The sequence below is a fragment of the Rhea pennata genome, chromosome 3 (assembly GCF_028389875.1).
Source record: "Rhea pennata isolate bPtePen1 chromosome 3, bPtePen1.pri, whole genome shotgun sequence".
NCBI classification, from domain to species: domain Eukaryota; kingdom Metazoa; phylum Chordata; class Aves; order Rheiformes; family Rheidae; genus Rhea; species Rhea pennata.
In genome coordinates this window covers 44,160,529-44,181,481 of record NC_084665.1, presented here as the reverse complement: position 1 = coordinate 44,181,481, position 20,953 = coordinate 44,160,529, and the positions used below count along the sequence as shown (strand labels likewise).

Below are 20,953 nucleotides of genomic sequence, written 5' to 3'. Positions count from 1 at the left end.
GATAGACTTCACTCACATGTATATTGAAGTGTAGTATTTCCATGGGAGTATGTTGAAGACTAGAACCCCCAAACTTTTCTAAATAGGCTAAAAAAATCCCTTTCCCTTATAATCTACCATGTGGCCAACTCTTTCTTATTACTATCAGCTAACATCTCTGGGGTTATAGTAATTTTTTACTTATGCAATCTTAAAAATACAGGCAATTCTTTTTAATCCATATTTTAGGATATATTGCTAGGTGAAAACTAAGAGGAAAAGGTACCAGTTGTAACATAGAAAAATGTGTGTGGATGAAGCAATTCGCAATTTTGTGAATACTTGATTTGCAGAACTTTACTATCTGAAAAATCTCTTTTGGCAAATGGCAGAAGCCAGAGGACAGATTTTGTTTAATATTTTCAAAGATTCTTTTCAAAACACTGCTCCAGTGATTGCTGTTACGATACTTAGGACTGTGTTTTCATTTTGCAGTGAAATAACTAGAGCTGTCTAAACCTGAAAGTAAAATAGCCACTTTAAAAACAGCATATGGGTCTATATCTGTCTATATGTATCTGTATCTATCTATCTATCTATGTATTCTATATAAGGCTGTATCTATCCATATATTAATAATAGTATATATATTATTGATTGATACGTATTATTGGATAATTTTCTTTTAATATTCTACATCCAGCCAATGCTACTGTTGCTGGTAAACATGGCTGCTCATTTCTAAAACTATTGGTAAGCTTCAAGCTTTGATTTCAGCTCCCTCAAAGCCTCTAGGGATTCCTCAGGGAACATCATGCCTGGCACAGTACTTGGAAGAGAGGAATCAAATGTTCAGCTGACGCAACTGGTTAATGTAGAGAGAAACAGATAGTATGTTAGCAAATGGTGGGTTCAGGTAGCCACCCAGCCTGAACAATAGCAGTAAAAGCCTGAAGTTGTTTCCAGAATCTAGAGAAGAAGGTTCATTTCTATGAGGAAATCCAAAGCTGTGCAAACCTTGATATACGTGGTGTGGTTTGATTCAGGTTTTTCCTTACTCTGCTTGGAACTTCTTCCTGGTCATGCAAGTCAAAATTGTATATGTGATTATTTAATGTTGAGTAAAGTGCATAGTAAGACATTTTTTTTTGCAACAGATAACAAAATATACCTTTTTAAATCTTTATTTCAATTTTATTTCCCTAAAGAAACCTGGAGAGGAACCACCAGAAGACGATGAAGGCCTTAAAAGAGTTGATCCTTTACATCAACTTATTCTGCTATTCAGTCGAACAGCCTTAACTGAAAAATGGTAGGGATGTTGGCAGAGATTACAGAATATATGTAGATTTTCAGACCCATGTCTCTACATGTCACATAGCATTGTCTGAATGGTCTGTATGAAGGTCTGAACGTGTACTTAAGCGTGTATGGTGAGGTTTTTTTGAGTTACACTGAAACCCCTGCAGCCTATGGTGCCATATAGAGAGATTTTAACATGACTGAGAATGAAATATAGGGAGTTTTCTAGGGATAAGCAGATGCCTGTATAAACGTTGATGTCACAGTGATAGGAGCCATCTTCCTGGTTATGCTGAGGACATGCTATATCTATCACTCCTGTCTGTATTCCATGTAGAAGTTATATTCTGAATATAACTTCTAGGCACAATTGAAAAATTAGCTATATTATCTTTACTGAAAGGTGTTTATGAATTTCCTAGCCCTGTGTTTATAGCTGGCATCACTTTTTAATCTGTATTAATTAGTCAATTCCTCCTCTTCCAAAAGACATTAGTACTTAATTATTAGCATAAAATCCCCTTAAAATGTTTTTAAAGAAGCTTAAAATTATTTTGATGCTCGAATTCTATTATAATTGCTTGTATCTTCATCTTTTTTTCCTTCCCTCTCTCTATTACCCAGCAAATTGGATGAAGATTTCCTGTACATGGCTTATGCTGACATTATGGCAAAGGTAACTTTCTCACTATCTTCCATATCTTGTATGTTTTAATTAAAAATAATGATATAGATTAAAAGAAATTATGTGTAAACTGAACTAAGGCTTAAACTCCCCAAACTTCATTAGTACGTGCTTTCTTTTTGCATGGTTTCAGAGCTGTCATGATGAAGAAGATGATGATGGTGAAGAGGAAGTGAAGAGCTTTGAAGTAAGACTAGACATTTGTTTTGCTTTTCTTGTCACATTAGACATTATTTCATAGCTTCCAACTGACATTTATGTTTCTTGGTTCATGGCTTACTGCAGCTTATTATGTCAGAGAACTGCATGTCAGAAGCTGGATTGGCAAATATGAGTCATCAGATTCACAGTAGTAAAAGAAAACAGATATAGTGTCACCTAATATAAGATTAAATATTCAGAGTAACTTAGTGGATCTTACATGTTCTGATTGACTAACATTTTAGCTTCTGAAGAGAAATATTTTGGGTAGCAACTTATTCTGGAAGTCTGATGAGAACAGGCTGTATCTTGCAAAGTATCAGGTCCTATCTTGAGTTGGAGGTTGAAATATAGAAATAATACTGCTTTTTGCAGTAGTAATTTACATTCAGTATCAGTGAGATAGATGATATGTTTATATCCATATATATATATAAGTGCTTTTTAGTAAAAGATCAGCATTTACTCCTTGAGACTCCCAAGCTTTTTCCTATATTGAGAATAGGAAATCTGTATTTATTGCTGTTTAAAGTTGATTTTCTATTGATAATCACTGTATAAGGAAACACGATTACATGAGTTAATTGTAAGAATAAGAGATATGAGTTCTTATTATATATTTGCTCTAGGATCTGTCTCTCTTTTTCCATCAATAAAATGGAAATTACAAGGAATTTATCATTCTGAGGGGCACTGAGGGAATTAATTAGCTGATTAGTATCTGCAAGCATACAGTAATCCTGACATTAAAAGCTGTCTGATATCTTACAAATAAATTAATATTAATATCTTTACTAAAATACAGAAACATAAAATAGCTGGTTCAATTTTGTTTTATTCTCTCAACATACTGATTTATTTGATACAAAAATATCTATGCTGCTTTAATTTTTGCACAGTGGTTTGAGGCCTGTTTAGTTTTTATTCACATTGTTTTATACATACCAAATGTAGTCTGTATGTTTTTACGTGAGTGCTATGTGAAATAGCACTGAATTTTTAAGTATGTATTTTCCATTTGGCTGTATACAGAAATTAGAAAAAATACTAAATTTGTTTGAGTCTCTCAGAAGTTCCAGTCCAGCTGAACTACAGCTAATCTACTCAAGTATAAGTTTCTATTTATTCATAAATATCTAAGTTTGAATACAAATTTAAATGTTCCTTTTTTTTGAAATTGCAATATATGGTGTATCATTGACTAAGCAAAGAATACTTATTTCTTTAAGCTTTTGTCAGCTAACTCATATATGCCTGTTAGACATATAAAACTCATGTCCATATTAATGTGAAGGTTTATAAATAGGAAGATTTGAGATGAATGAAGAACTTTATCAGTAAAGGGTTTATTAGTGCTCCATTATCTAAATAATAAATGGAGCCATGGTGGGTTCCTTGTTCAGCAATCAACTTTATCTATTGAGAGAAGATCCTATTCGTTTTTTTTTTTTTTTTTACTATTTTTTATGAAACTTACGTTCAAATTATGTATTAATCTGTTGAAAAGACAAATTTGTGTATGTTTTTGGTCAATCACCTACAGAAAAAAATTTGGACATCTTTTTCTTATTGCTATTTCGCTTCTTGTCCTTGCCCTTCCTTAAGGTCACAGGATCCCAACGCAGCAAGGTAAAACAAAAAAATGTATGTGTATTTGTCTGGGTCTAATTTTGTGACTTTTAGGCCCAACATCTTGGATAAGCTCATCTAAAAGGTCCTGAAAACATTTCTAACATTTCAGTTCCAGCATGACTTATCTCTACCAAACTGTTTGTGTATACAAGCTTTTTAAAGGCTCAAGAATTATTTGTACAAAATATATCATACTAAAATACATTGCCATTCTGGGGAAAATGGAATGTCATTTGGCTTGTTCATGTTCTTTTAGTATTCCTACCTTTTCTACGTTAGTTAGATAACTTTATGACCTTTATGATTATAATTTAATTTGAATGATTAAAACTGTCTTTATTTGGCTCTGAAGGGAATGCAGTCAGACTTTTCCTATGTATCTTACCAGACATGCATTTCTAATAAACTAGCAGAATTCTGTTTCCAGTATATGTCACAGAGTATATCGTAGTCTCTCTGTGATTCAGATCCTTTGGAGTAAATTGAGTCCTTAGCCTGCACTGTGGTAGTATTTGATAGAAACTCTGTGTCTAGAGTTGCATTCTAAAGCAGACCTAAAGTGATTCCTAGTTGTTCCTTTTTTCTCTAAAAACATGTAGACAATTGCTCTCAAATATTGCAGTGTTAATTTTTATGGCAACTTAATTTTTTTTCATACGTTCTTTGGTTTTTCACTGTTCAGTTCTAAACAGTGGCCTGTGGCTTTAGCATCAGTTGAGGTTTTTGCCTGCCTCATGCAAGTAGAAGTCCCCATTCTCATTGCTGATGCAGAGAGCTTGCTGATAGTAGTTCAAGATTGGTGTTCTGAGAGAAGATATAGTGTGTGGGGTAGCTAATTTTTGTTTTGGGGTGATTAAATATAGCTGTTTGTGCTGTGGCTGAGGCTAGACTAGTAGAGCTGACTTACCTGAGACTGGGAATTCAGAGGTTTGCCTGATGATCAGGCTCCAGGCAATAGCTTCAAAGTTCAGTGTATATGGTAATTCTGGGAACATCTATAACCATCTCCATTAAAAGACGCAAGATGGTTGTGTTTTTTTTTTTTTTTTTTTTTTTTGCTAGCTGTTTTTATTAACATTCATCTCACAAAAGAAAGAGCTTGCCATACAACTGCTGAAAGAGAAGATGTACTGCAGGATCAACTCTTACTTCTTCAAAAGATTGCACAGATCTTTTCCACTCATGCCAGAAAAGCATAATCCTAGAAGATAAATACACTGACAGAGACTGACAAAAAATCTTTAAAAGATGCTATAATTGCCACAAGCACTGCATATATATATATATAATGAACATCAAAAGGGAAGTAGATAAGCAACAAAACAGTACAAGCTCTTTGTCATTTCTTCCATTAATCTAACAATTTAAACATGACATATCTTTCAGTCTATCTACATGGTTACTGTACATTAAATGCTATACATGCCACAGAAAACTTTCTGTCTTGCTGACTGAGAAGAGTTTTAAAAAGGCAGAAGATACAACAATAAATAATCCTTGCTTCCTTCATGCATGACAGGAAACAATTGTAAAGATGTGAGATCATATGTACACCAGGTGTGTGTGTGTGTGTGTGTGTGTGTCTATGGTTTCTTTCTGTGTCTCTATCTGTTTATCTATCTCAAAATCCATGGTGATTTTTTCCCCATATTTGTATGCATGCAAAAAGACTGACTGTTAAATTTGTATGGGAATAAAACTCTACTGCTATTCTAGGCTTTAAAAAACATATGAAGTCCTGCATCTTTACAGAATCAGAGCAACAGAGACCTGTAGGCAAGCTTAGAATGTAGTAGCAATGATGAACGTATTTTAGCAGCAATATTCAAGCTCATGCCTCATGCAATGTAGACTCATTTCTGATATGAATAAGCTGTATGGAGATCATTGCATAGGCAGTGGAGGAGATCACAATATAAACCCACAATAATGTTGCCTGCACGTTGGTGTGTGCCTGCCTACATTTACTTGCTTGTATTTGCTTTGAATTATTGTGATTATCTTTGCTCCTTGCTCTTTCTCTTTAAGTTAAATTTCTCTCCCATTGAACAGACATGCTGTTGACTCCCTGTAGAGCTGGTGTTAGTGTCTGCCCTTGATTCTATCTGACAGAAAATGATTTCCAATCAGTGTTTCACTAGTTGAATGCAAATTGGTTTCTGAGTTTAAGTCACTGATTCTGCTGGTAAACTATATAGTAAGGTGCTCTAAATATGTGTAGAATTGGGACTTAAAAAGGAAGAATCAAAGCTCAACTCATCTTTTTAAAATAAAAGTTTAATCTGTGAAGAAAAGAAATGGAGAAAAAAGCGCATTTCTTTGTTAAATGTCTTCATCCCTATTACAGGTAGCAACTTTGCTGTTAAATCCTTGTATTAACTAGGTTTTTATACAAAGGATACATCATGCTGTCACTTATCTCAGTCAAAGAATGCCAGCTCTCAGCTGAGGATCTGGTTTGTCAGAGATGATCACTATCACAAAGCCTGAACAAACAGAGCGGCCCATACGCTGTGTGTTTATAATAAAGTTATACTAGTTCTATTAAAAAATGGTATGGATTAAGGCTGGACTGTTGGTCATGCTCCCCATGACCAATGTATCAATTCTTAGGAATTAAACATTCAAACTAATATGCAAATATGGTTTTCCTCATCAGTTTTTTTTACCCATAATGAAATGAATCTTTTCATTTGTTCCTTTGATGCTTTGAGAATCTTTTGGGGCATAGTTTGTCAAAACTCAGCCTTTGAGGAGCTGAGAAAAGATGCTGTGCTTTGCTAATGGGACAGGATGTGTTTATAGGACAGAGGGAGAGGTTACTTAATAAAAGCTTAAAGCAGGTGTCTGGAGCCACTGTATATTGCTAATTGCACTGCAGTTTTCTCTGCAAAAAATGAAATAAACTCTTAAAAACAAATCTTTGACTTCACATTTTAAGAATAACCCTCCAATTTCAGAAACTGACTTCAATAAACCACATCCAAAAAACTAATCTAAGAACAATGTGTACTTACAAACTGCTTTTCAGTAATCTACTGCAAAATCTGTGAGGTTTTTTGCATTTGCTCAGGTCTATTGTGAACATTTGATTGACAAGTTTAAATTTAGATCTCTGTATTAAATCTCCTTTGACTCTAGGAAGGGAATTGAGAGTAAATTTCTACTTTCATGTTGCAAGATATTTCCTTGAAGACCCAGAATGGTTTTCTGGTGAAGAATTGTTTCCTTAACTGATCTTCATAGTTGAAGGATCCATTATCGTGAAACTTGCTTAAGTCTAACAACACTGTTTTCCTTTTTGTAAGTAGTGTTTGGATCACTTCTGCAAATTAACTTTGAGTATGACTTCTTACTAGAGATTTTATATATAGGTAAGAAGGGTACAAGACAGAAGTGTTCATTTGCTCATCAGTTTCGCAAAAGTTTTGATGCTAGTTAGTGCAGTTCTGTTGAAGCCAGTGTCCTGTGCTGGAGAAATTTTGGTATCACAGAGGTGAAATACATCAAATCACAAGTATGAAATTTTGTCCAGTGCTTTTTGATGACAAATGTAGTTGCTATGGTTTAAAATATTTAGTGTCATTTAGTGGCAACTGAGTTAGCACACATCTAAATGATGGGAGAAGCTGATATCTGAAAGTGCTTCTGAAACTATCATCTGACAGACAATGTTGCAGTGATTAAATGCAAATCATACTTTGAAGTTTTTTTTGAACGTGGCAGCTAAAGTTATCTTTTGTAAGGTATAAACTGAGATCCTGCAAGATGCTTTAGAAAGTCTGTCTGCAGCCTTTCTGCTGTTAAAGATCTCAGCAAGTGCCCAATGTCTCCTCCTCTGTGCTGAGCTGTTTATATATTGCCCTACTGAATGGTGTTAAGCATAGAGTTTCAGTAAAATCTTTAAGTTGAGAGGACTGTTGGGTTGTTAAGCCCTTCCTTTAAATGTAGGGGGACAAGAGGCTCTTCAGTGCTTGCTTTGAAGGGGAAAATAATGCACCTCGGCTGAGACCTGCTGCTACACACCAGTGGGGTCAGATGGTTGAGGTCAGATACTCTCCAGTTGAATATTGAAAGAGGTAGGCAAGGGAGCCCCTGCAGTGGGGGTGAGTAGCTTTTCTGGCTAACACTCAAAACACAGACACTATGTCACTAGTTGCATAATTTGTGGTTTCATTATCCACAACTGCAGGATAAATTAGTTCTACATCTACTACAAATACACATGCATGTGGTTAAGTGAGATTTGATTAGATTAGATTTAACATGTTACCAGAAGAGAGCATGAGTTCTGGTGTTCTTTCTCAGATTCTTGTGTTGAGGAGTTCTTGATACTGTGCTATTTGTTAATGCCAGAATCTTTTCTCTTTTGCTTTCTTCTCCCTTTTTTTGCCCCCCTTTTTTGACCAGCCAGAAGTTCTTTTTTCTTCTCATAGGCACTATGCAGAAAAAAAATTCTTTCATCTAGTAAGAGATTTTATGACATCTGCCAGACAGTCAATCCTCACTTGTCATTTGCTCCCACTCTTTTCATCTTTTGTACTCCCCTCAATCTAGCTTAGAGTAACCCTGAGCTAGGGTCAGTGCAATTAGTATATTCTGCGTTACGAGGTCAGCTATTTCTCAGTTTCTTGCCTACTGGGCCAGGCTGGTTCAGGGTGCCTTAACAGCATCACCTCCCACTGACTGTGTGAAGCGCATTGCAGACGGTTCTAGAGAATCTCTTCCTACAAGGCGATTAATACGCCCTTGCTCTTCTCTGGGTTTTAGCTCAGCGACGTAGTGATAAAAGGTGATTGAAGGCGTCACGTTCGTTGCGGCTTGCTGGGGCTGCTTCCTACCTTCTCTGTTCGCGAGCATCTCTCCCCACTACGCCGCTCGTGCCTGCACGAGGGTGCTGCTCCCCAAGAGCACTGCCCAGCTTTCCACCTCTGCTGCGCTCACGTGCCAGCTGCTGCTGCCTGCTTCACTGTCGCGGCTCAACAGACCTGGGCATGATCTGTGCAGGGCAGGGCCCTCAGCAGCCCTGGAGAAAAGGAATGATTTGCTTTGAAGGATAAACACATCTCAAAGATGAAGAGATCATATGCAGCTTCCTTCTTCTCTGAGTATTTTTAAAGCAGTAATTACATAGTGATTTTCCCAATTTTATCCCTGTACATAAATTTTTTGTCCACTCCAGCTAAGCAATTCAGTTCTAGTCATAGTGGAATCTGCTAAATGATCCAGAACTCTTTTTTAAAAAATTTGTATAGATAGATAAAACATCTATTTCAGTTATTTCAAATATGTCAAGTTTGTCACTCTACTTTAAACAAGTAAGGATAATATAATTTTAAAATGGTGTGTTTTTATAGCTATATTTTAGATAAACATTGAAGCAGAAGACCAATCAGAAACTGGGAGTGCATAGATTTGAAAGTCATGCAATGGAATATTTTTCCTTTTAGACACTTATGACATTGTTGATTCCTGTCTACTTGAATAGGAGTAAATGTGTAGAGTGATTTCATTATCAGTATGGCAAGAATATGGAGGCAGTATATAGGAAAGAAAACTTTAAGTTTCTTGCAAGAAAGGAAGACAGAATTGTATGAATGTGCAAACAATGTGACAATACCATTAAAGATACTACTGCAAGACTAGATGGAGACATTTTTCCTTTCTACCCTATTCTTATAATTTATCATCTGTATTTTAAAGAATTCCATTATTTTTGTAATATTTTGGGTAATGCCCACAGGTTCCTGTAGAGAAAAGATATTTCAGCTCAGTGCAGTATCATATGTAATGGATATCATATCAACTAGTTAAAAGAAAATTTTATCTAGGAAATAGTTTTGGTGGTGAGATTTTCAGCAAAATATAGAAATATGACTGCGAGAATGCAGGGATTAAATTATTTTTTAAGCAATACAAAAACATATTTCATAACACACTCCTCTCATACAATCTTAAAATCCTATGTAATCTTCAGCAGTTACAAGTATTATGTATTTATTTTCTGTGTACATTTTAGAGCTGAAGTACTCCAAAATGAGTGATTTAGAGAAAAAAAGAAACAAATTATTTACAGCACATTAAAGAGTATAAATTGAATTTAAAGCTTTAACATAAAGATTTTGATTGGGTACCTAAGGTTATGTATTGATACATAGCTTGTACTCATGCATAGCTGTCACTCAGATTAACAGGTGTTTTGCTTGGGTAAGACCTGTTAAATAGGATTCATGCTCTGGACTTAAGAGAAGTCTTCGAAAGTAGAAAATATGAGGATAAAGTAGAAACAATCCTAGAACAGTTGAGTTTGTATTTATTTCTTTTTTCATCTTTTTGTTTATTTTGTTTACTCTTTGTCATTCCATATAGATAGAAACTATTTTATGTTTAAAGTGGAAATATTTTTTGTAGCTCCTGTTTGTATAGCAGCATGCCTTGAAGGCCATCTCTGCATGTTTTTCCTTTCCTTTCCTTTCCTTTCCTTTCCTTTCCTTTCCTTTCCTTTCCTTTCCTTTCCTTTCCTTTCCTTTCCTTTCCTTTCCTTTCCTTTCCTTTCCTTTCCTTTCCTTTCCTTGTTTTTGTTTTTGTTTTTGTTTTTGTTTTTGTTTTTGTTTTTGTTTTTAACAAGGCTCTGTAGGAGCATGAGCCTGTAATCCATGGCTGGGAGCTTAGGGGTAGCAGCAAACAGACCTCTCCCTATGATTTAGCTGCTAGGAAGAGTCTAAGAATCAAAATTACAATTACAAGAAAATAAACAATTTCAGAATGACACTTTTGTAAGTTAATGCTCCTATTCAGTTCATTTTTTGCAAGTTTATTGCCTACAAATTTCAAGCTGAAGTTTTGGCACAGTTTTATTAGAACAAGCTTTTGTGTTAAGCTACAGCTCCAAAGATATAACTCTTAAGTTCTATTGTCTGATTTTGTAAATTGATTCATGACAAAGGTGATCAAAAAGCCCTATGTCAACTTAAACTCTGCTTCAGTAAGCAAAGACTCTACCAAGAATTTATGTAGAGTTTATTCAGCAGTTAGAGAACTGCTGAAGTATAAGTTTTACTCAGCATGATATATATAAATGCATGGGTTTTCTGTAATATCTCTTGGAATCAACTAACTGTACAGTTGTGGAATCAGCTAGTTGTACAACTGTTGGAAATACATGTCATATGTTTCTGAAATAAAAGGAAGTTTAAAGTTGTTAATTGTATTAAAACACTAAAAGCAACAAATAGCTTATTACAGTCCTTTTCCTCATTTCGTATTCATAGTATGTCTTAAAAGAAAATTACTGAAAACAAGACAATTACTGAAAACAAGAACTATTACCAGTGTTCAGTCCACTACAAATTTTATGTACATAGTTCTAGAAAGATTTATGGAGACCCAAATAATTTGAGGAAAAATTTTCTCTTCTGATTTTGATCCTGTTGATAGACTGATTATCTTGATCTTGATGACTAATAGCAATAATGAATGTAGAAGTAAAATAATACTTGAATAAACATTGATTTTATAACTATTCTTAATGATAATTGCCCAGCTTACTTGTACTTGCAGTCCGCATCATTCTTAGGCCTATGTTATACTCTGAAACTCTTCTATCATAAAACATATGGGAAAAATAGCAATGAGTCTTGTGGTTTGAATTAATCTGTGTTGTTAATATAAAAATAATACATGCAAGTCAATAGCATTCTCCCAGAATGGAATCTCCTTGACAGAAATATAATTAATTCACTGGGATCATAAAATCACTGATTCTTCTCAAAACATTTGTATTTGAAAATGTGAATATAGAACACATCATCTCAATCTTCTGAAAATCAGTGCAAGAAAAATCTAATGCATACTAAGAATAACTAATAGCATACATCTTAGGTGTAATTCTAGACACAAAAAGTACTTTTATGTTAAGTTTGAGTGAGAAAATGTCCTCTAGCACCGAAAAGATGATCGCTAACTACAGCAGTGTGAACATTTGCTGACTGTTATTATGTTGATATCATAGATACTTCAGCATGATCTCAGAGAGATTATTTTTTAATGGTGCTGTAAATGCCCAGCAGATATAACATCTGCTTTTGGCATATGGTTGCTTGTTACTTACTTAAAAAATATTGAGTGAAATAGAAAACATTTAAGTCTCTGCTTTCAAAGTGCAATGAAAGCATTGGTTTTCCAGCTTGCTGGAAAAAATTCTTTGTGTGGAAACACATGTATGCGTATTTCTAAGTGACCAGCTTTTTAACATTTCAGTGAAAAGTGCTCTAGATATAACATTTGATTTTATTATTTAAGTTTCTAAAACAATTCTGGTTAATTAGTTACTTTCAATGTTTCACTTGGTATGAAGAGTTTTTACTGTTGATGTGATGATTCTGTGAATAAGAGGAAATCCCTGGCTAACTGTTTTGGTAGTTTTTCTTGACATTGTGCAAGGCACAATAAAAAGTATGAAAAAAACACAGCGTGGTAGCCCCATTGACAGTAATACTATTACCAGTATGCACACTGTAGAGAACTGGGGATACCTTGAATGTTAATTTAGAATATTTTCTATGCTAAGGGCCCACTTCACATCAGCACTGCCCTGTGGCAGGATTCCTGCCATCCTGCTTTCTCAGACAGACTTGCATATATATGTATCAACATTGTGTGGCGAAAGCAATAATGAAAAAATATTGTCAATTGGAAAAAAGGAAACAGGCTCTTTGGAAGCAATCAAAGGAATGATCGCTTTTAGAAGTAGCGGGTGGGTTTTGGTTTTGGGGTTTTTTTGGTCTACTTTGCTACTGCTTACATAGAGACTTTGATTTTCCTTGGGAAAATGCCACTCTTGTGACTTGAAGCTATTTGGCAAGGCCTGTTCCTACCCTTCTACTATAGCGCAATTGCAAGAGTCGTGCATGTACGTTGGGTTAGTCTGTAGCGCATGCAGGTGCATCCTTACTGTAAGCATCCCTATCAATTTGTGATTCTACAATAGAAGTAGTATAGCTGATGTTTAGGCTTGTGAAGAACACACCTTGCAATGGAAGAAAACTGAAAGATTGTTGGGTCTAAAACCAAATATAACTGCAAATAGAAAATAGTTTTCAAAAAAATCAAGCACTGATCAATTTTCAGTCACATCTGAAGCAGATGAAAATATTTTATGGTAGCTATACTGAACCTGTGGTGTCATGATTATCTGGTGGTTTGTGGGTGTGTATGTGTGTGTGCTTGTATGGGTGTGTGTGCGTACGTATGTATGTGTGTGTGTGTATGTTTGCTTCTGTTTTGTTTTTGTTGAACTCCCAGGAAGAGGTTTAAACATGAAGGCAAAACTTTCAAACCTTAGCATGGCTAAATATGAAGCAAAGCTGCCATTTTTTTTTAACCTTTTTGTGCCTCCATCTAGACTATCACATAATTTAAGGAAAAAAGAAATACAATTTAACCACAGGAGAGCTAATAGTGTGAAAAAAAAAACCCTGATGAATTTTGTTTCCGCAGCACGATATTATCAAAGATTTAAGAAACAAATTTGCCAGCCTCGGCGAGAACTCTCTGGTAACAGCATAAATGTCTGTGTTGGTTTGCTTTTGAGTTGAAGGTTTCTTTTTTCATTCATTTGAACACATTCCTCTTTTTTACCTCTTACTTTTTAATTTATTATTCATACCCTCTATCTAGCAAGCCTTCATTTTTTAAACCTCTTCCATCTTCCAATATCTTTTTTCCGTAATTTGGATGGAAAGTTTATGGCAGCAAAGCTGTCATTCTGGCTACTTCTGCTGCAGCTGTTCCTGCTTTTAGGTCATACATATTTTGGGCGTTGTGTTTTGGACATGATACTAATTGACTGTGTCATGTTCCTTTGAGTAAGCTTTTTACCACGCCATCTGATGGACTCACTGTCATAGGGCTCTATGCAACTTCTATTTTGCAACTTATACTGCTTAGTCATCCTCAATTCTCCAGCAAACTTTAATTAACTTTGTGAAAGCTCAAAGTCCTTTGGAATTAACTGTGCCTTTATGTTTGCTCTTTATGTTCTTCTTTATGTTTTCGGTGGTAGTTTAAATTATAAAGAACAAACTTCAGCCATTGCTCAAGCAGCGCCATGCAGTATTGTTTGTTGCCGCTAGAGAATGCAAAATATAAAAGCACAGTGCATTCTATCAAATATTCTGTTGGTAGGATGGGAAAACCATATTGTATTATAATGAGACTTTTCAAAAAAAATTTCTGAGATGCTTCTGTTACTCTGGTATTCATCAACAACTTGCAACTCAAGAGCCATATGCTGAGCAGTATGAAGTTAAGATCACACTATAGAAGATAATTAAAACTGTGAACATAGCACATAAGTGCAAGTTTATATATGCAGTATATATTTACTATGAAGATGGGCTTTAAACTAACCTGATATACAATTGAGACAACTCTTTTCAGACAAACCATTAAAAGTATATTAAAGAAAAAACACCAAGGGAAAATATTACTTGAACATGTTTACTATCTGTTCAGTTTCGTTGTGTTTGTTAAATTGGTCCATGATGTTGTCATAGAGCCCATATACTAAGAAAATAACCAAAAACCTTTGGAGAACTGATAGTAACTGAAGTCCTCATCTTAAATGACTGGAATTTGTATACAGGAAAAAGAAATGGAAAAGCAAAAGCTTCTGTACCAGCAAGCCAGGCTGCATGACCGGGGTGCTGCTGAGATGGTTCTTCAGACAATCAGTGCTAGTAAAGGTAAGATCTTGTTGGGCAGATTGCGTATTAAAACTTGCTTCTGATTATCTTTGAAATTATTGTAATTTTTATTGGGCAAAATCTGAAGCTGTTTGGCATTAAGGTTTGTTTTCAAAACATACATAAAGTTTCAAAAATTATTGGAATTTTATCCAGAAAAATGTAATGGATAATTTTCATGAGGTATCTATTATTATTAATGTTTCCAGCGGTTAAGAGGAAGTCCGTAGCTTTAGCAGTATTTATGTATGACAAAAAGGCCCCAAACCCAGGCAGTACTCGGTTCTGAAGTAGGCATGGACTTTGGTCTTTTTTTTTTTTTTTTTTTTTTTTTTTTTTTTTTTTTTTAACATTCCTCAAATATCACTTTATTGGTATTATTTTGGTACTTTGACTAAATATTTCTGAAGTATGACTTAGGACTTCTCTCCCTTTAACATCACCTTACTTTAACATTTGATCCTTTCATTGTCTTTTCTGTGCAGTTTCTACTGTAGTATTGTTTAAAAATTATTTCCTGTATACCAACTTCAGATCATTGTCAGTTTCTGAAAAAATAGGAAAATTTCCAAATTAGCATAGAGTAGAAACGCATTGTTAAATTGGAAAGTTAACTCTAAATGTTGCACTCAGCCTTAAGTCAATTGCTGGATGCTATCCTGAATGAAACATAATTTATATTCCTTACTTTCTGCTCTTACTCTCTAATGTCTTGTCTTTTTTTGGATGCAGTTCAAATATATCATTCTGTCTCTAGGCACTAATGAAGATTTAAAGTCATGCTAGAGATGATGTACAAAAATTCTGTTTTATATGAGGAACAAAAGTGTACTTACTGAAAAACTACCATTTAAGTCATTGCATGGATAAGTTAATACAACATGGGTATTTTTACATCTAAAACACATATTTTTAATAATTCTAAGGTGAGATGGGGCCAATGGTTGCAGCTACCCTAAAGCTAGGGATTGCCATCTTAAATGGAGGAAATTCTACAGTTCAACAGGTAAAGTACTCATTTATTTTCACCTATTATAGTTAGTATAGATTTTTATACTGTGGTCCTTATTATTGTAGTAGTATATTATGTAACATGACTATCATTTGTCAAGTGCTGTTTGTTTTCTTACTCTTTTCCCTAGAAGAAAATAGTGTACAGAAGTGTCTTGTTCATGTACATATTTCTTGCCTGTACAAATCTAATTAATCACAACACAAGGCTAAGAGAAATACCTTTTGCACTTCAGGAGGAGGGGAGGAAGTTTATGTTAAATCATTAACTTCTAGAGGAATTCTCAGGAAATCTTTTCCTTCCATGGAGATTGCCACTGCCCTGTAGCTAGTAGAGCAAAATTGGTGGTCCTGGTCTTCAACAATAAATTCTTATTAAATAATAATTCTTATTAAATAATAATTCTTATTAAATAAACTCCTTAGCTTATGTCATGGAGAGCCTTGGTGCTAAATGCAGAGAACTTGACCTTTAGTTGCCAAACTACAGGAAGATAATATGGAGAGCAGAGGACAAGTCTTGTATGTTAGCAGCTTTCTGTGCCTCATACAGAGTGTATTCAGTGTTCTGTAGCGGAAGATTCGTGGGTCCCAAAGGGTTCGTGCCCACTATTATTACATTGCTATAGGACAGTGTGAAGGTATATGGACAACCAAGAACAATTAAGCTCTCCTGTAGCTACCGTTGAAGTGACTGAATACAGGCAAAACCAACACTCTTTCCAGGAGCTATCGTTTCCAAGAAGAGTATTGACCAGAGACTTGTCAATTGACGAAGTATCTATATGAAGTATTGCCAGTTCTTTGTAATGTCATGATTTTACAGCACTAAGGAAAATTGGGACATTTTTACATAGTTATTTTGTCTGAATTTGTAACGTTACAATTTAATTATTTTTTAAATGATTGTTCAAGTCTTAAGTCTAATCAGAATACAGAAACAATTATTATTAGTCCAGCCACAGTAGTACTAATATTTGTAGTCCAAACTATGTAATTACAACATAAAAGCATCAAGAATACAGTTGGAATTTCTATTTTAAAATTTCCTAGTTTCTGCCCCTTTTCTCTGATGCTGTGCTCACCCTTCCAGTTTTCCTTTGGGTCCTAACGTCAGCCCTTCATCCTTCTGCAGGTAGAACGGCTGGTGTAGGGCAAGATGTGGAAATGGCTGAGAGAAGCCATCAGCATCCTGAGTGCTTTGCTGGGAGGAGTGTGGTGTTGATGGTGGCGGAGGGAGAGTTCTTTGGTCTTGGGTCTGCTTGGGGTTATGTTGATAAGTTTTGTTAACATTCTTTTCATAGGCTACGTTTTATCCATTTTTCCTGTTCTGTTATCTCCAGAATGATTTTTACCTCATTCACAGAACGAATTCTTGTAGCATTCCTGTAGAGATCAGTCTTTGACTGTTGTGATTTGTGTTTAAAACTGGGGCCTCTGGTATTATCCTGTATCTTCACTCTGCAACACATTTTGCTCTAGAGTCATGATTCCCTCTGCAGAGAATAACTTCTTGTTATTGCAGTCTGCTAACAGATAGGCATTGCAGTGTGCCGTTACACAAAGTTAAACAAAAAAAATTCAGTCAATAGTCACCAGACTACAAAATACTTGTTCAGCTATTGCAGCTAAAATAAGCTAAAGCTTCCTTAGGCCATTATAAACCCCATCAGGTGCTGAGACTGTTAGGTTGATACAAATCTGTGGCTAAATTATGTGTATATTAAACACTAATATAAACACTTCTGGGTGTGTTGATTTTAGTGACCTTTTTTCCTCCATCTCTTAGGAAGAAGTATCTAAAAAATATGGCTTTCTTTTCTGTAGAGGCTGTGGACGTTAAATGTTTATTTTATTTTTAATACCCAGATTTTTCTCAGCAAGACTCTATTATATAATTAGTAAATCATAGAGTCATTTCAAAACACCAGCATGACCAGTAATCTAGGATTACAGGTAGCATTGCGGAAACTAAAGTAACACATAGTATATGTGTTAATTCTCTGTGTATATGATTTTTACTGCAGAAAATGCTTGACTACTTGAAGGATAAAAAGGATGTGGGTTTCTTTCAGAGCCTTGCTGGTCTTATGCAGTCCTGTAGGTAAGCAAACATCTGCTTTACAGATTTATTACTTCATATTTAATTTTTATCCCACAGGATGTTTAGTTTTGGAGAGAGCATCTACATACTTTCTACAGAGAGCATTTGTGATCTGTAACGTGCTGGATTTGGCGAAAAGGGCAAAATGATGCTTTTGGTATGAAAATCTTTACAAGATGTGGATCTACATTAGTTAAAGAGCTCTCCTCATACAGATTTACAGCATTTATATATACTAGTGGCTAGTTAATATATGCAAGAAAAGAACTCCAGAGTTAAGAGCATTCTTCAGCAGTGAGTTCTTAACTCTGGAGATACTCTGTAATCTTGAGAGTCCAGATTAATGATTGGTGTTAAATAGTCACAAAGATTTTGGGAAAACTCCATATGCTAGAAGTGCTAATAGCAATTCTGTTATTGCTAATAGCAATAACAGAAAAAGGAACAGAATACTGTATCTTAGTAAGCTGAGGGGTTTCTTTTGTGAACTGTGATTTTTTTTTGTCTGCACATCCATCTTGAAAATTTCTGTTAATTTGATATATTTGTATGCATATACACACATATCTGTATAATAGTATGTATATATAAATATACAAAAGTGCACACATAATTGTGTATTTTATAGATAATTCCCTATATACACATATTTATAATATATCATATATTTTTATATGGACAAAACAAATTATACATGTGTTAATATATATATTTAAATATTTATAAAGTATATATTATATATAAGCCGTGAGAAGAAACTATTTGCATAAATAATATATTAATGGATATAATACAATGGACTAGAAAGGACTTCCTGGATCAAGGGATTCAGTCTTCTGTTACATGAAGGGAACCATGTCATGTCCTTCTTTCATAACACTATCTTTGGGCAAGCTTAATTGTGAAATTAGTCAGATTTCTTGCCAGCAGAAATTCTCCTGTTGGAGGTCTACATTCATCTGACTTTTGGAAATGTTCTTACAAACAAGTTATCCTTGACTAGCTAGCATGCTCAGTCGAGACAGGCAGAACCTTGCTGATTCAGAAATAGAAATCTCTTCATTAAATCTGATTAATTTAATACAGGTTCGCCTTTGGCAGCTTTACTTTTTCAGAACACGACATGGAAGGGGACACTGAGTGGAGCGAGTAACGGCATAATTTCATAACTGACCTTGCTGCTTGGAATGGACCAGATTATAGTAAAAGTAGTCAATATTATGCCTTCATTGTAACCTGTAAAATGTGTGTGTATGTCATCAGCTCATATATTCCCCCTTTTTTTGATTAGTCATAAAGAGCCAAATTCTATTGTCATTTGCAGAGTAAAAGCAGAGGTGAATATGTTGCATTAAGTTCTGTAATCTTGTGGCTAAGAGGTATATTGAGCTCCTGAAATGTATTTTCTTGGCTCTAGTATGATTGTATGCTTAGCTGAAATAATATGCTTTTCTCTATCATCTTTCACATAACAAAATATTACAAATGTTTCATCAGAGCATACCTATAATTTTTCTCCTTGTAGTGTTCTTGACCTAAACGCATTTGAACGTCAAAACAAAGCAGAAGGCCTTGGCATGGTGACTGAAGAGGGATCAGGTATTATTATTTTAATGGAAATGGTTTGTCATCTTGTCTTTTACGTTTTGTGGAAGCAAGCTGAATTTGAAGGAACTCTGTAAATATATATCGAGGCTGAAGCTAAGGTATGTTTCCTAAAGTGATTTATATTTAATTGACCTATCTGAGCCTGTCCTGGGCAACAGTAAGTCACGAGCATGTGCTGAGTTTCCAGACTGTCCCAGAGGAGTTGTACCTGCCCTTCTAAAGAAGGGGAGAAGACGTGACATGTAAAACCAGAAGCAGATTTTAGTTACAAACGGTAGTGTTTGCCCGTGTAAAACATTTCAGAAAACCCCAACCACTTTCAGCGTAAAATGAAATTAAGAGCTCCCAGCTGATTTCTTAAACTGTCTTGGGTGGAATGAAATATAGACAATTCAGTAAGCAATAAATTGAATATCGAAGGTCAAGGGAACTGTGTTTGATGTTTGGGAGTAGTCTGTTTGGAAAGTGTCGTCTTTGAAATAATTCTTTTCAGTTTGTCTTTTGGGGAAACATTACAAAATTTTCAGTTTATTTTTTATTTTGAACGGATTTGGCTTTCTGCCTTCTGTGTTCAGTGTCGATTTCTTTCTTCTGCCTGACAGTAGGTTCAGTTACTCTCTCACCATGAGCATCTGGAACCATTAGGCTCATTCTTCTGTGACTACTAGAGCTACCAAAGCGCATTTTCTCCCCACATTGTCAATATTTTTTGCAGTGTATTTTTGTGCTTTAATTCTAGAGCAAACTAATCTTAACATGCTATTATCTTAAAAACAAGGTTAAAAAAATTGACTGCATAGTCATTATTGCGCTTTGGAGTTCATAATTCATACCTGCAGCACTGAATGTCTCGTTGGTTATTGTGCCTGTAGCTCTTTTATGTGACATAATTCTTGATTATTAAACTGCTTGTCTGAATGTCGAAACCACAAACTATTAAATTTGAGTGAGTGACTTCAAGAGTGATCATAAATGCTGCTTCTCCAAAAGTGTTCATACAGTTTAAATTATAGCTCAAATCCTACTAGACTTACTTGAGTAAACTAAAGAAAGTTAACCTGTGCGGATAAAATTCTGTCGTGCAATGGTGGACTGAACACTGGCGCAGCTTTCTGGCTTACAAAGTTTTGGCCATTGCCATGTCTTACTAAAAATTACTCTGCAGACTGTTTTACTCTTTTGGGTAACATTTCTATTAATAAATACTTAAACTGATTATTCATGACATTGGATTTAGAAATGGGCTTTCAAAATACAGGTTCATTTTTATTTGCTGCCTCTATTACTAGAAATGACAGGTTATATAAATAATTTGAAAACTTCATAATTAACTCTACATATGTTAGAAAATTTTTATGCTTCCTCATTTGTGGGATTTTTTGTTTATCTCATCTTTGTCTTTTACTGCAGAACTAATTTGCCAGAACCAAAACTGAATATATTTTGTATTTGCTAAAAAGAACTTCTAAACCTTTTTTCCCATTTCTTTTTTTTTTTTTTTGAACTAAATGTCCTGTCCTCCCTTCCTCAGTCATCACTCATGAGCGTGGTAATTATTAAAAATAGCTATCTTTACTTTATTTTTCCTCTTGCTAGCTTTGTGTCAGCACTGTACAGCTCCTGAACACCATTAGATTTTTTGTTCCTGAAAGACTTTTAAACTAGTGGGTTCTTTTCTATTATTAT

General features: G+C 34.8%; 1 protein-coding gene across 5 annotated transcripts in view; it reads left to right on the top strand.

Annotated features, from left to right (window-relative positions):
- RYR2 (ryanodine receptor 2) overlaps window positions 1-20,953 on the top strand; it is a 444,114-nt gene that overhangs the window by 372,203 nt on the left and 50,958 nt on the right. For all 5 annotated transcript variants that reach the window (XM_062572155.1, XM_062572154.1, XM_062572153.1 and 2 more), the window contains 7 exons: window positions 1,188-1,291; window positions 1,906-1,957; window positions 2,100-2,153; window positions 14,445-14,544; window positions 15,471-15,550; window positions 17,583-17,659; window positions 19,185-19,258. In XM_062572155.1, the coding sequence (XP_062428139.1) occupies window positions 1,188-1,291; window positions 1,906-1,957; window positions 2,100-2,153; window positions 14,445-14,544; window positions 15,471-15,550; window positions 17,583-17,659; window positions 19,185-19,258 (541 nt within the window). The remainder of the gene's footprint in view (window positions 1-1,187; window positions 1,292-1,905; window positions 1,958-2,099; window positions 2,154-14,444; window positions 14,545-15,470; window positions 15,551-17,582; window positions 17,660-19,184; window positions 19,259-20,953) is intronic.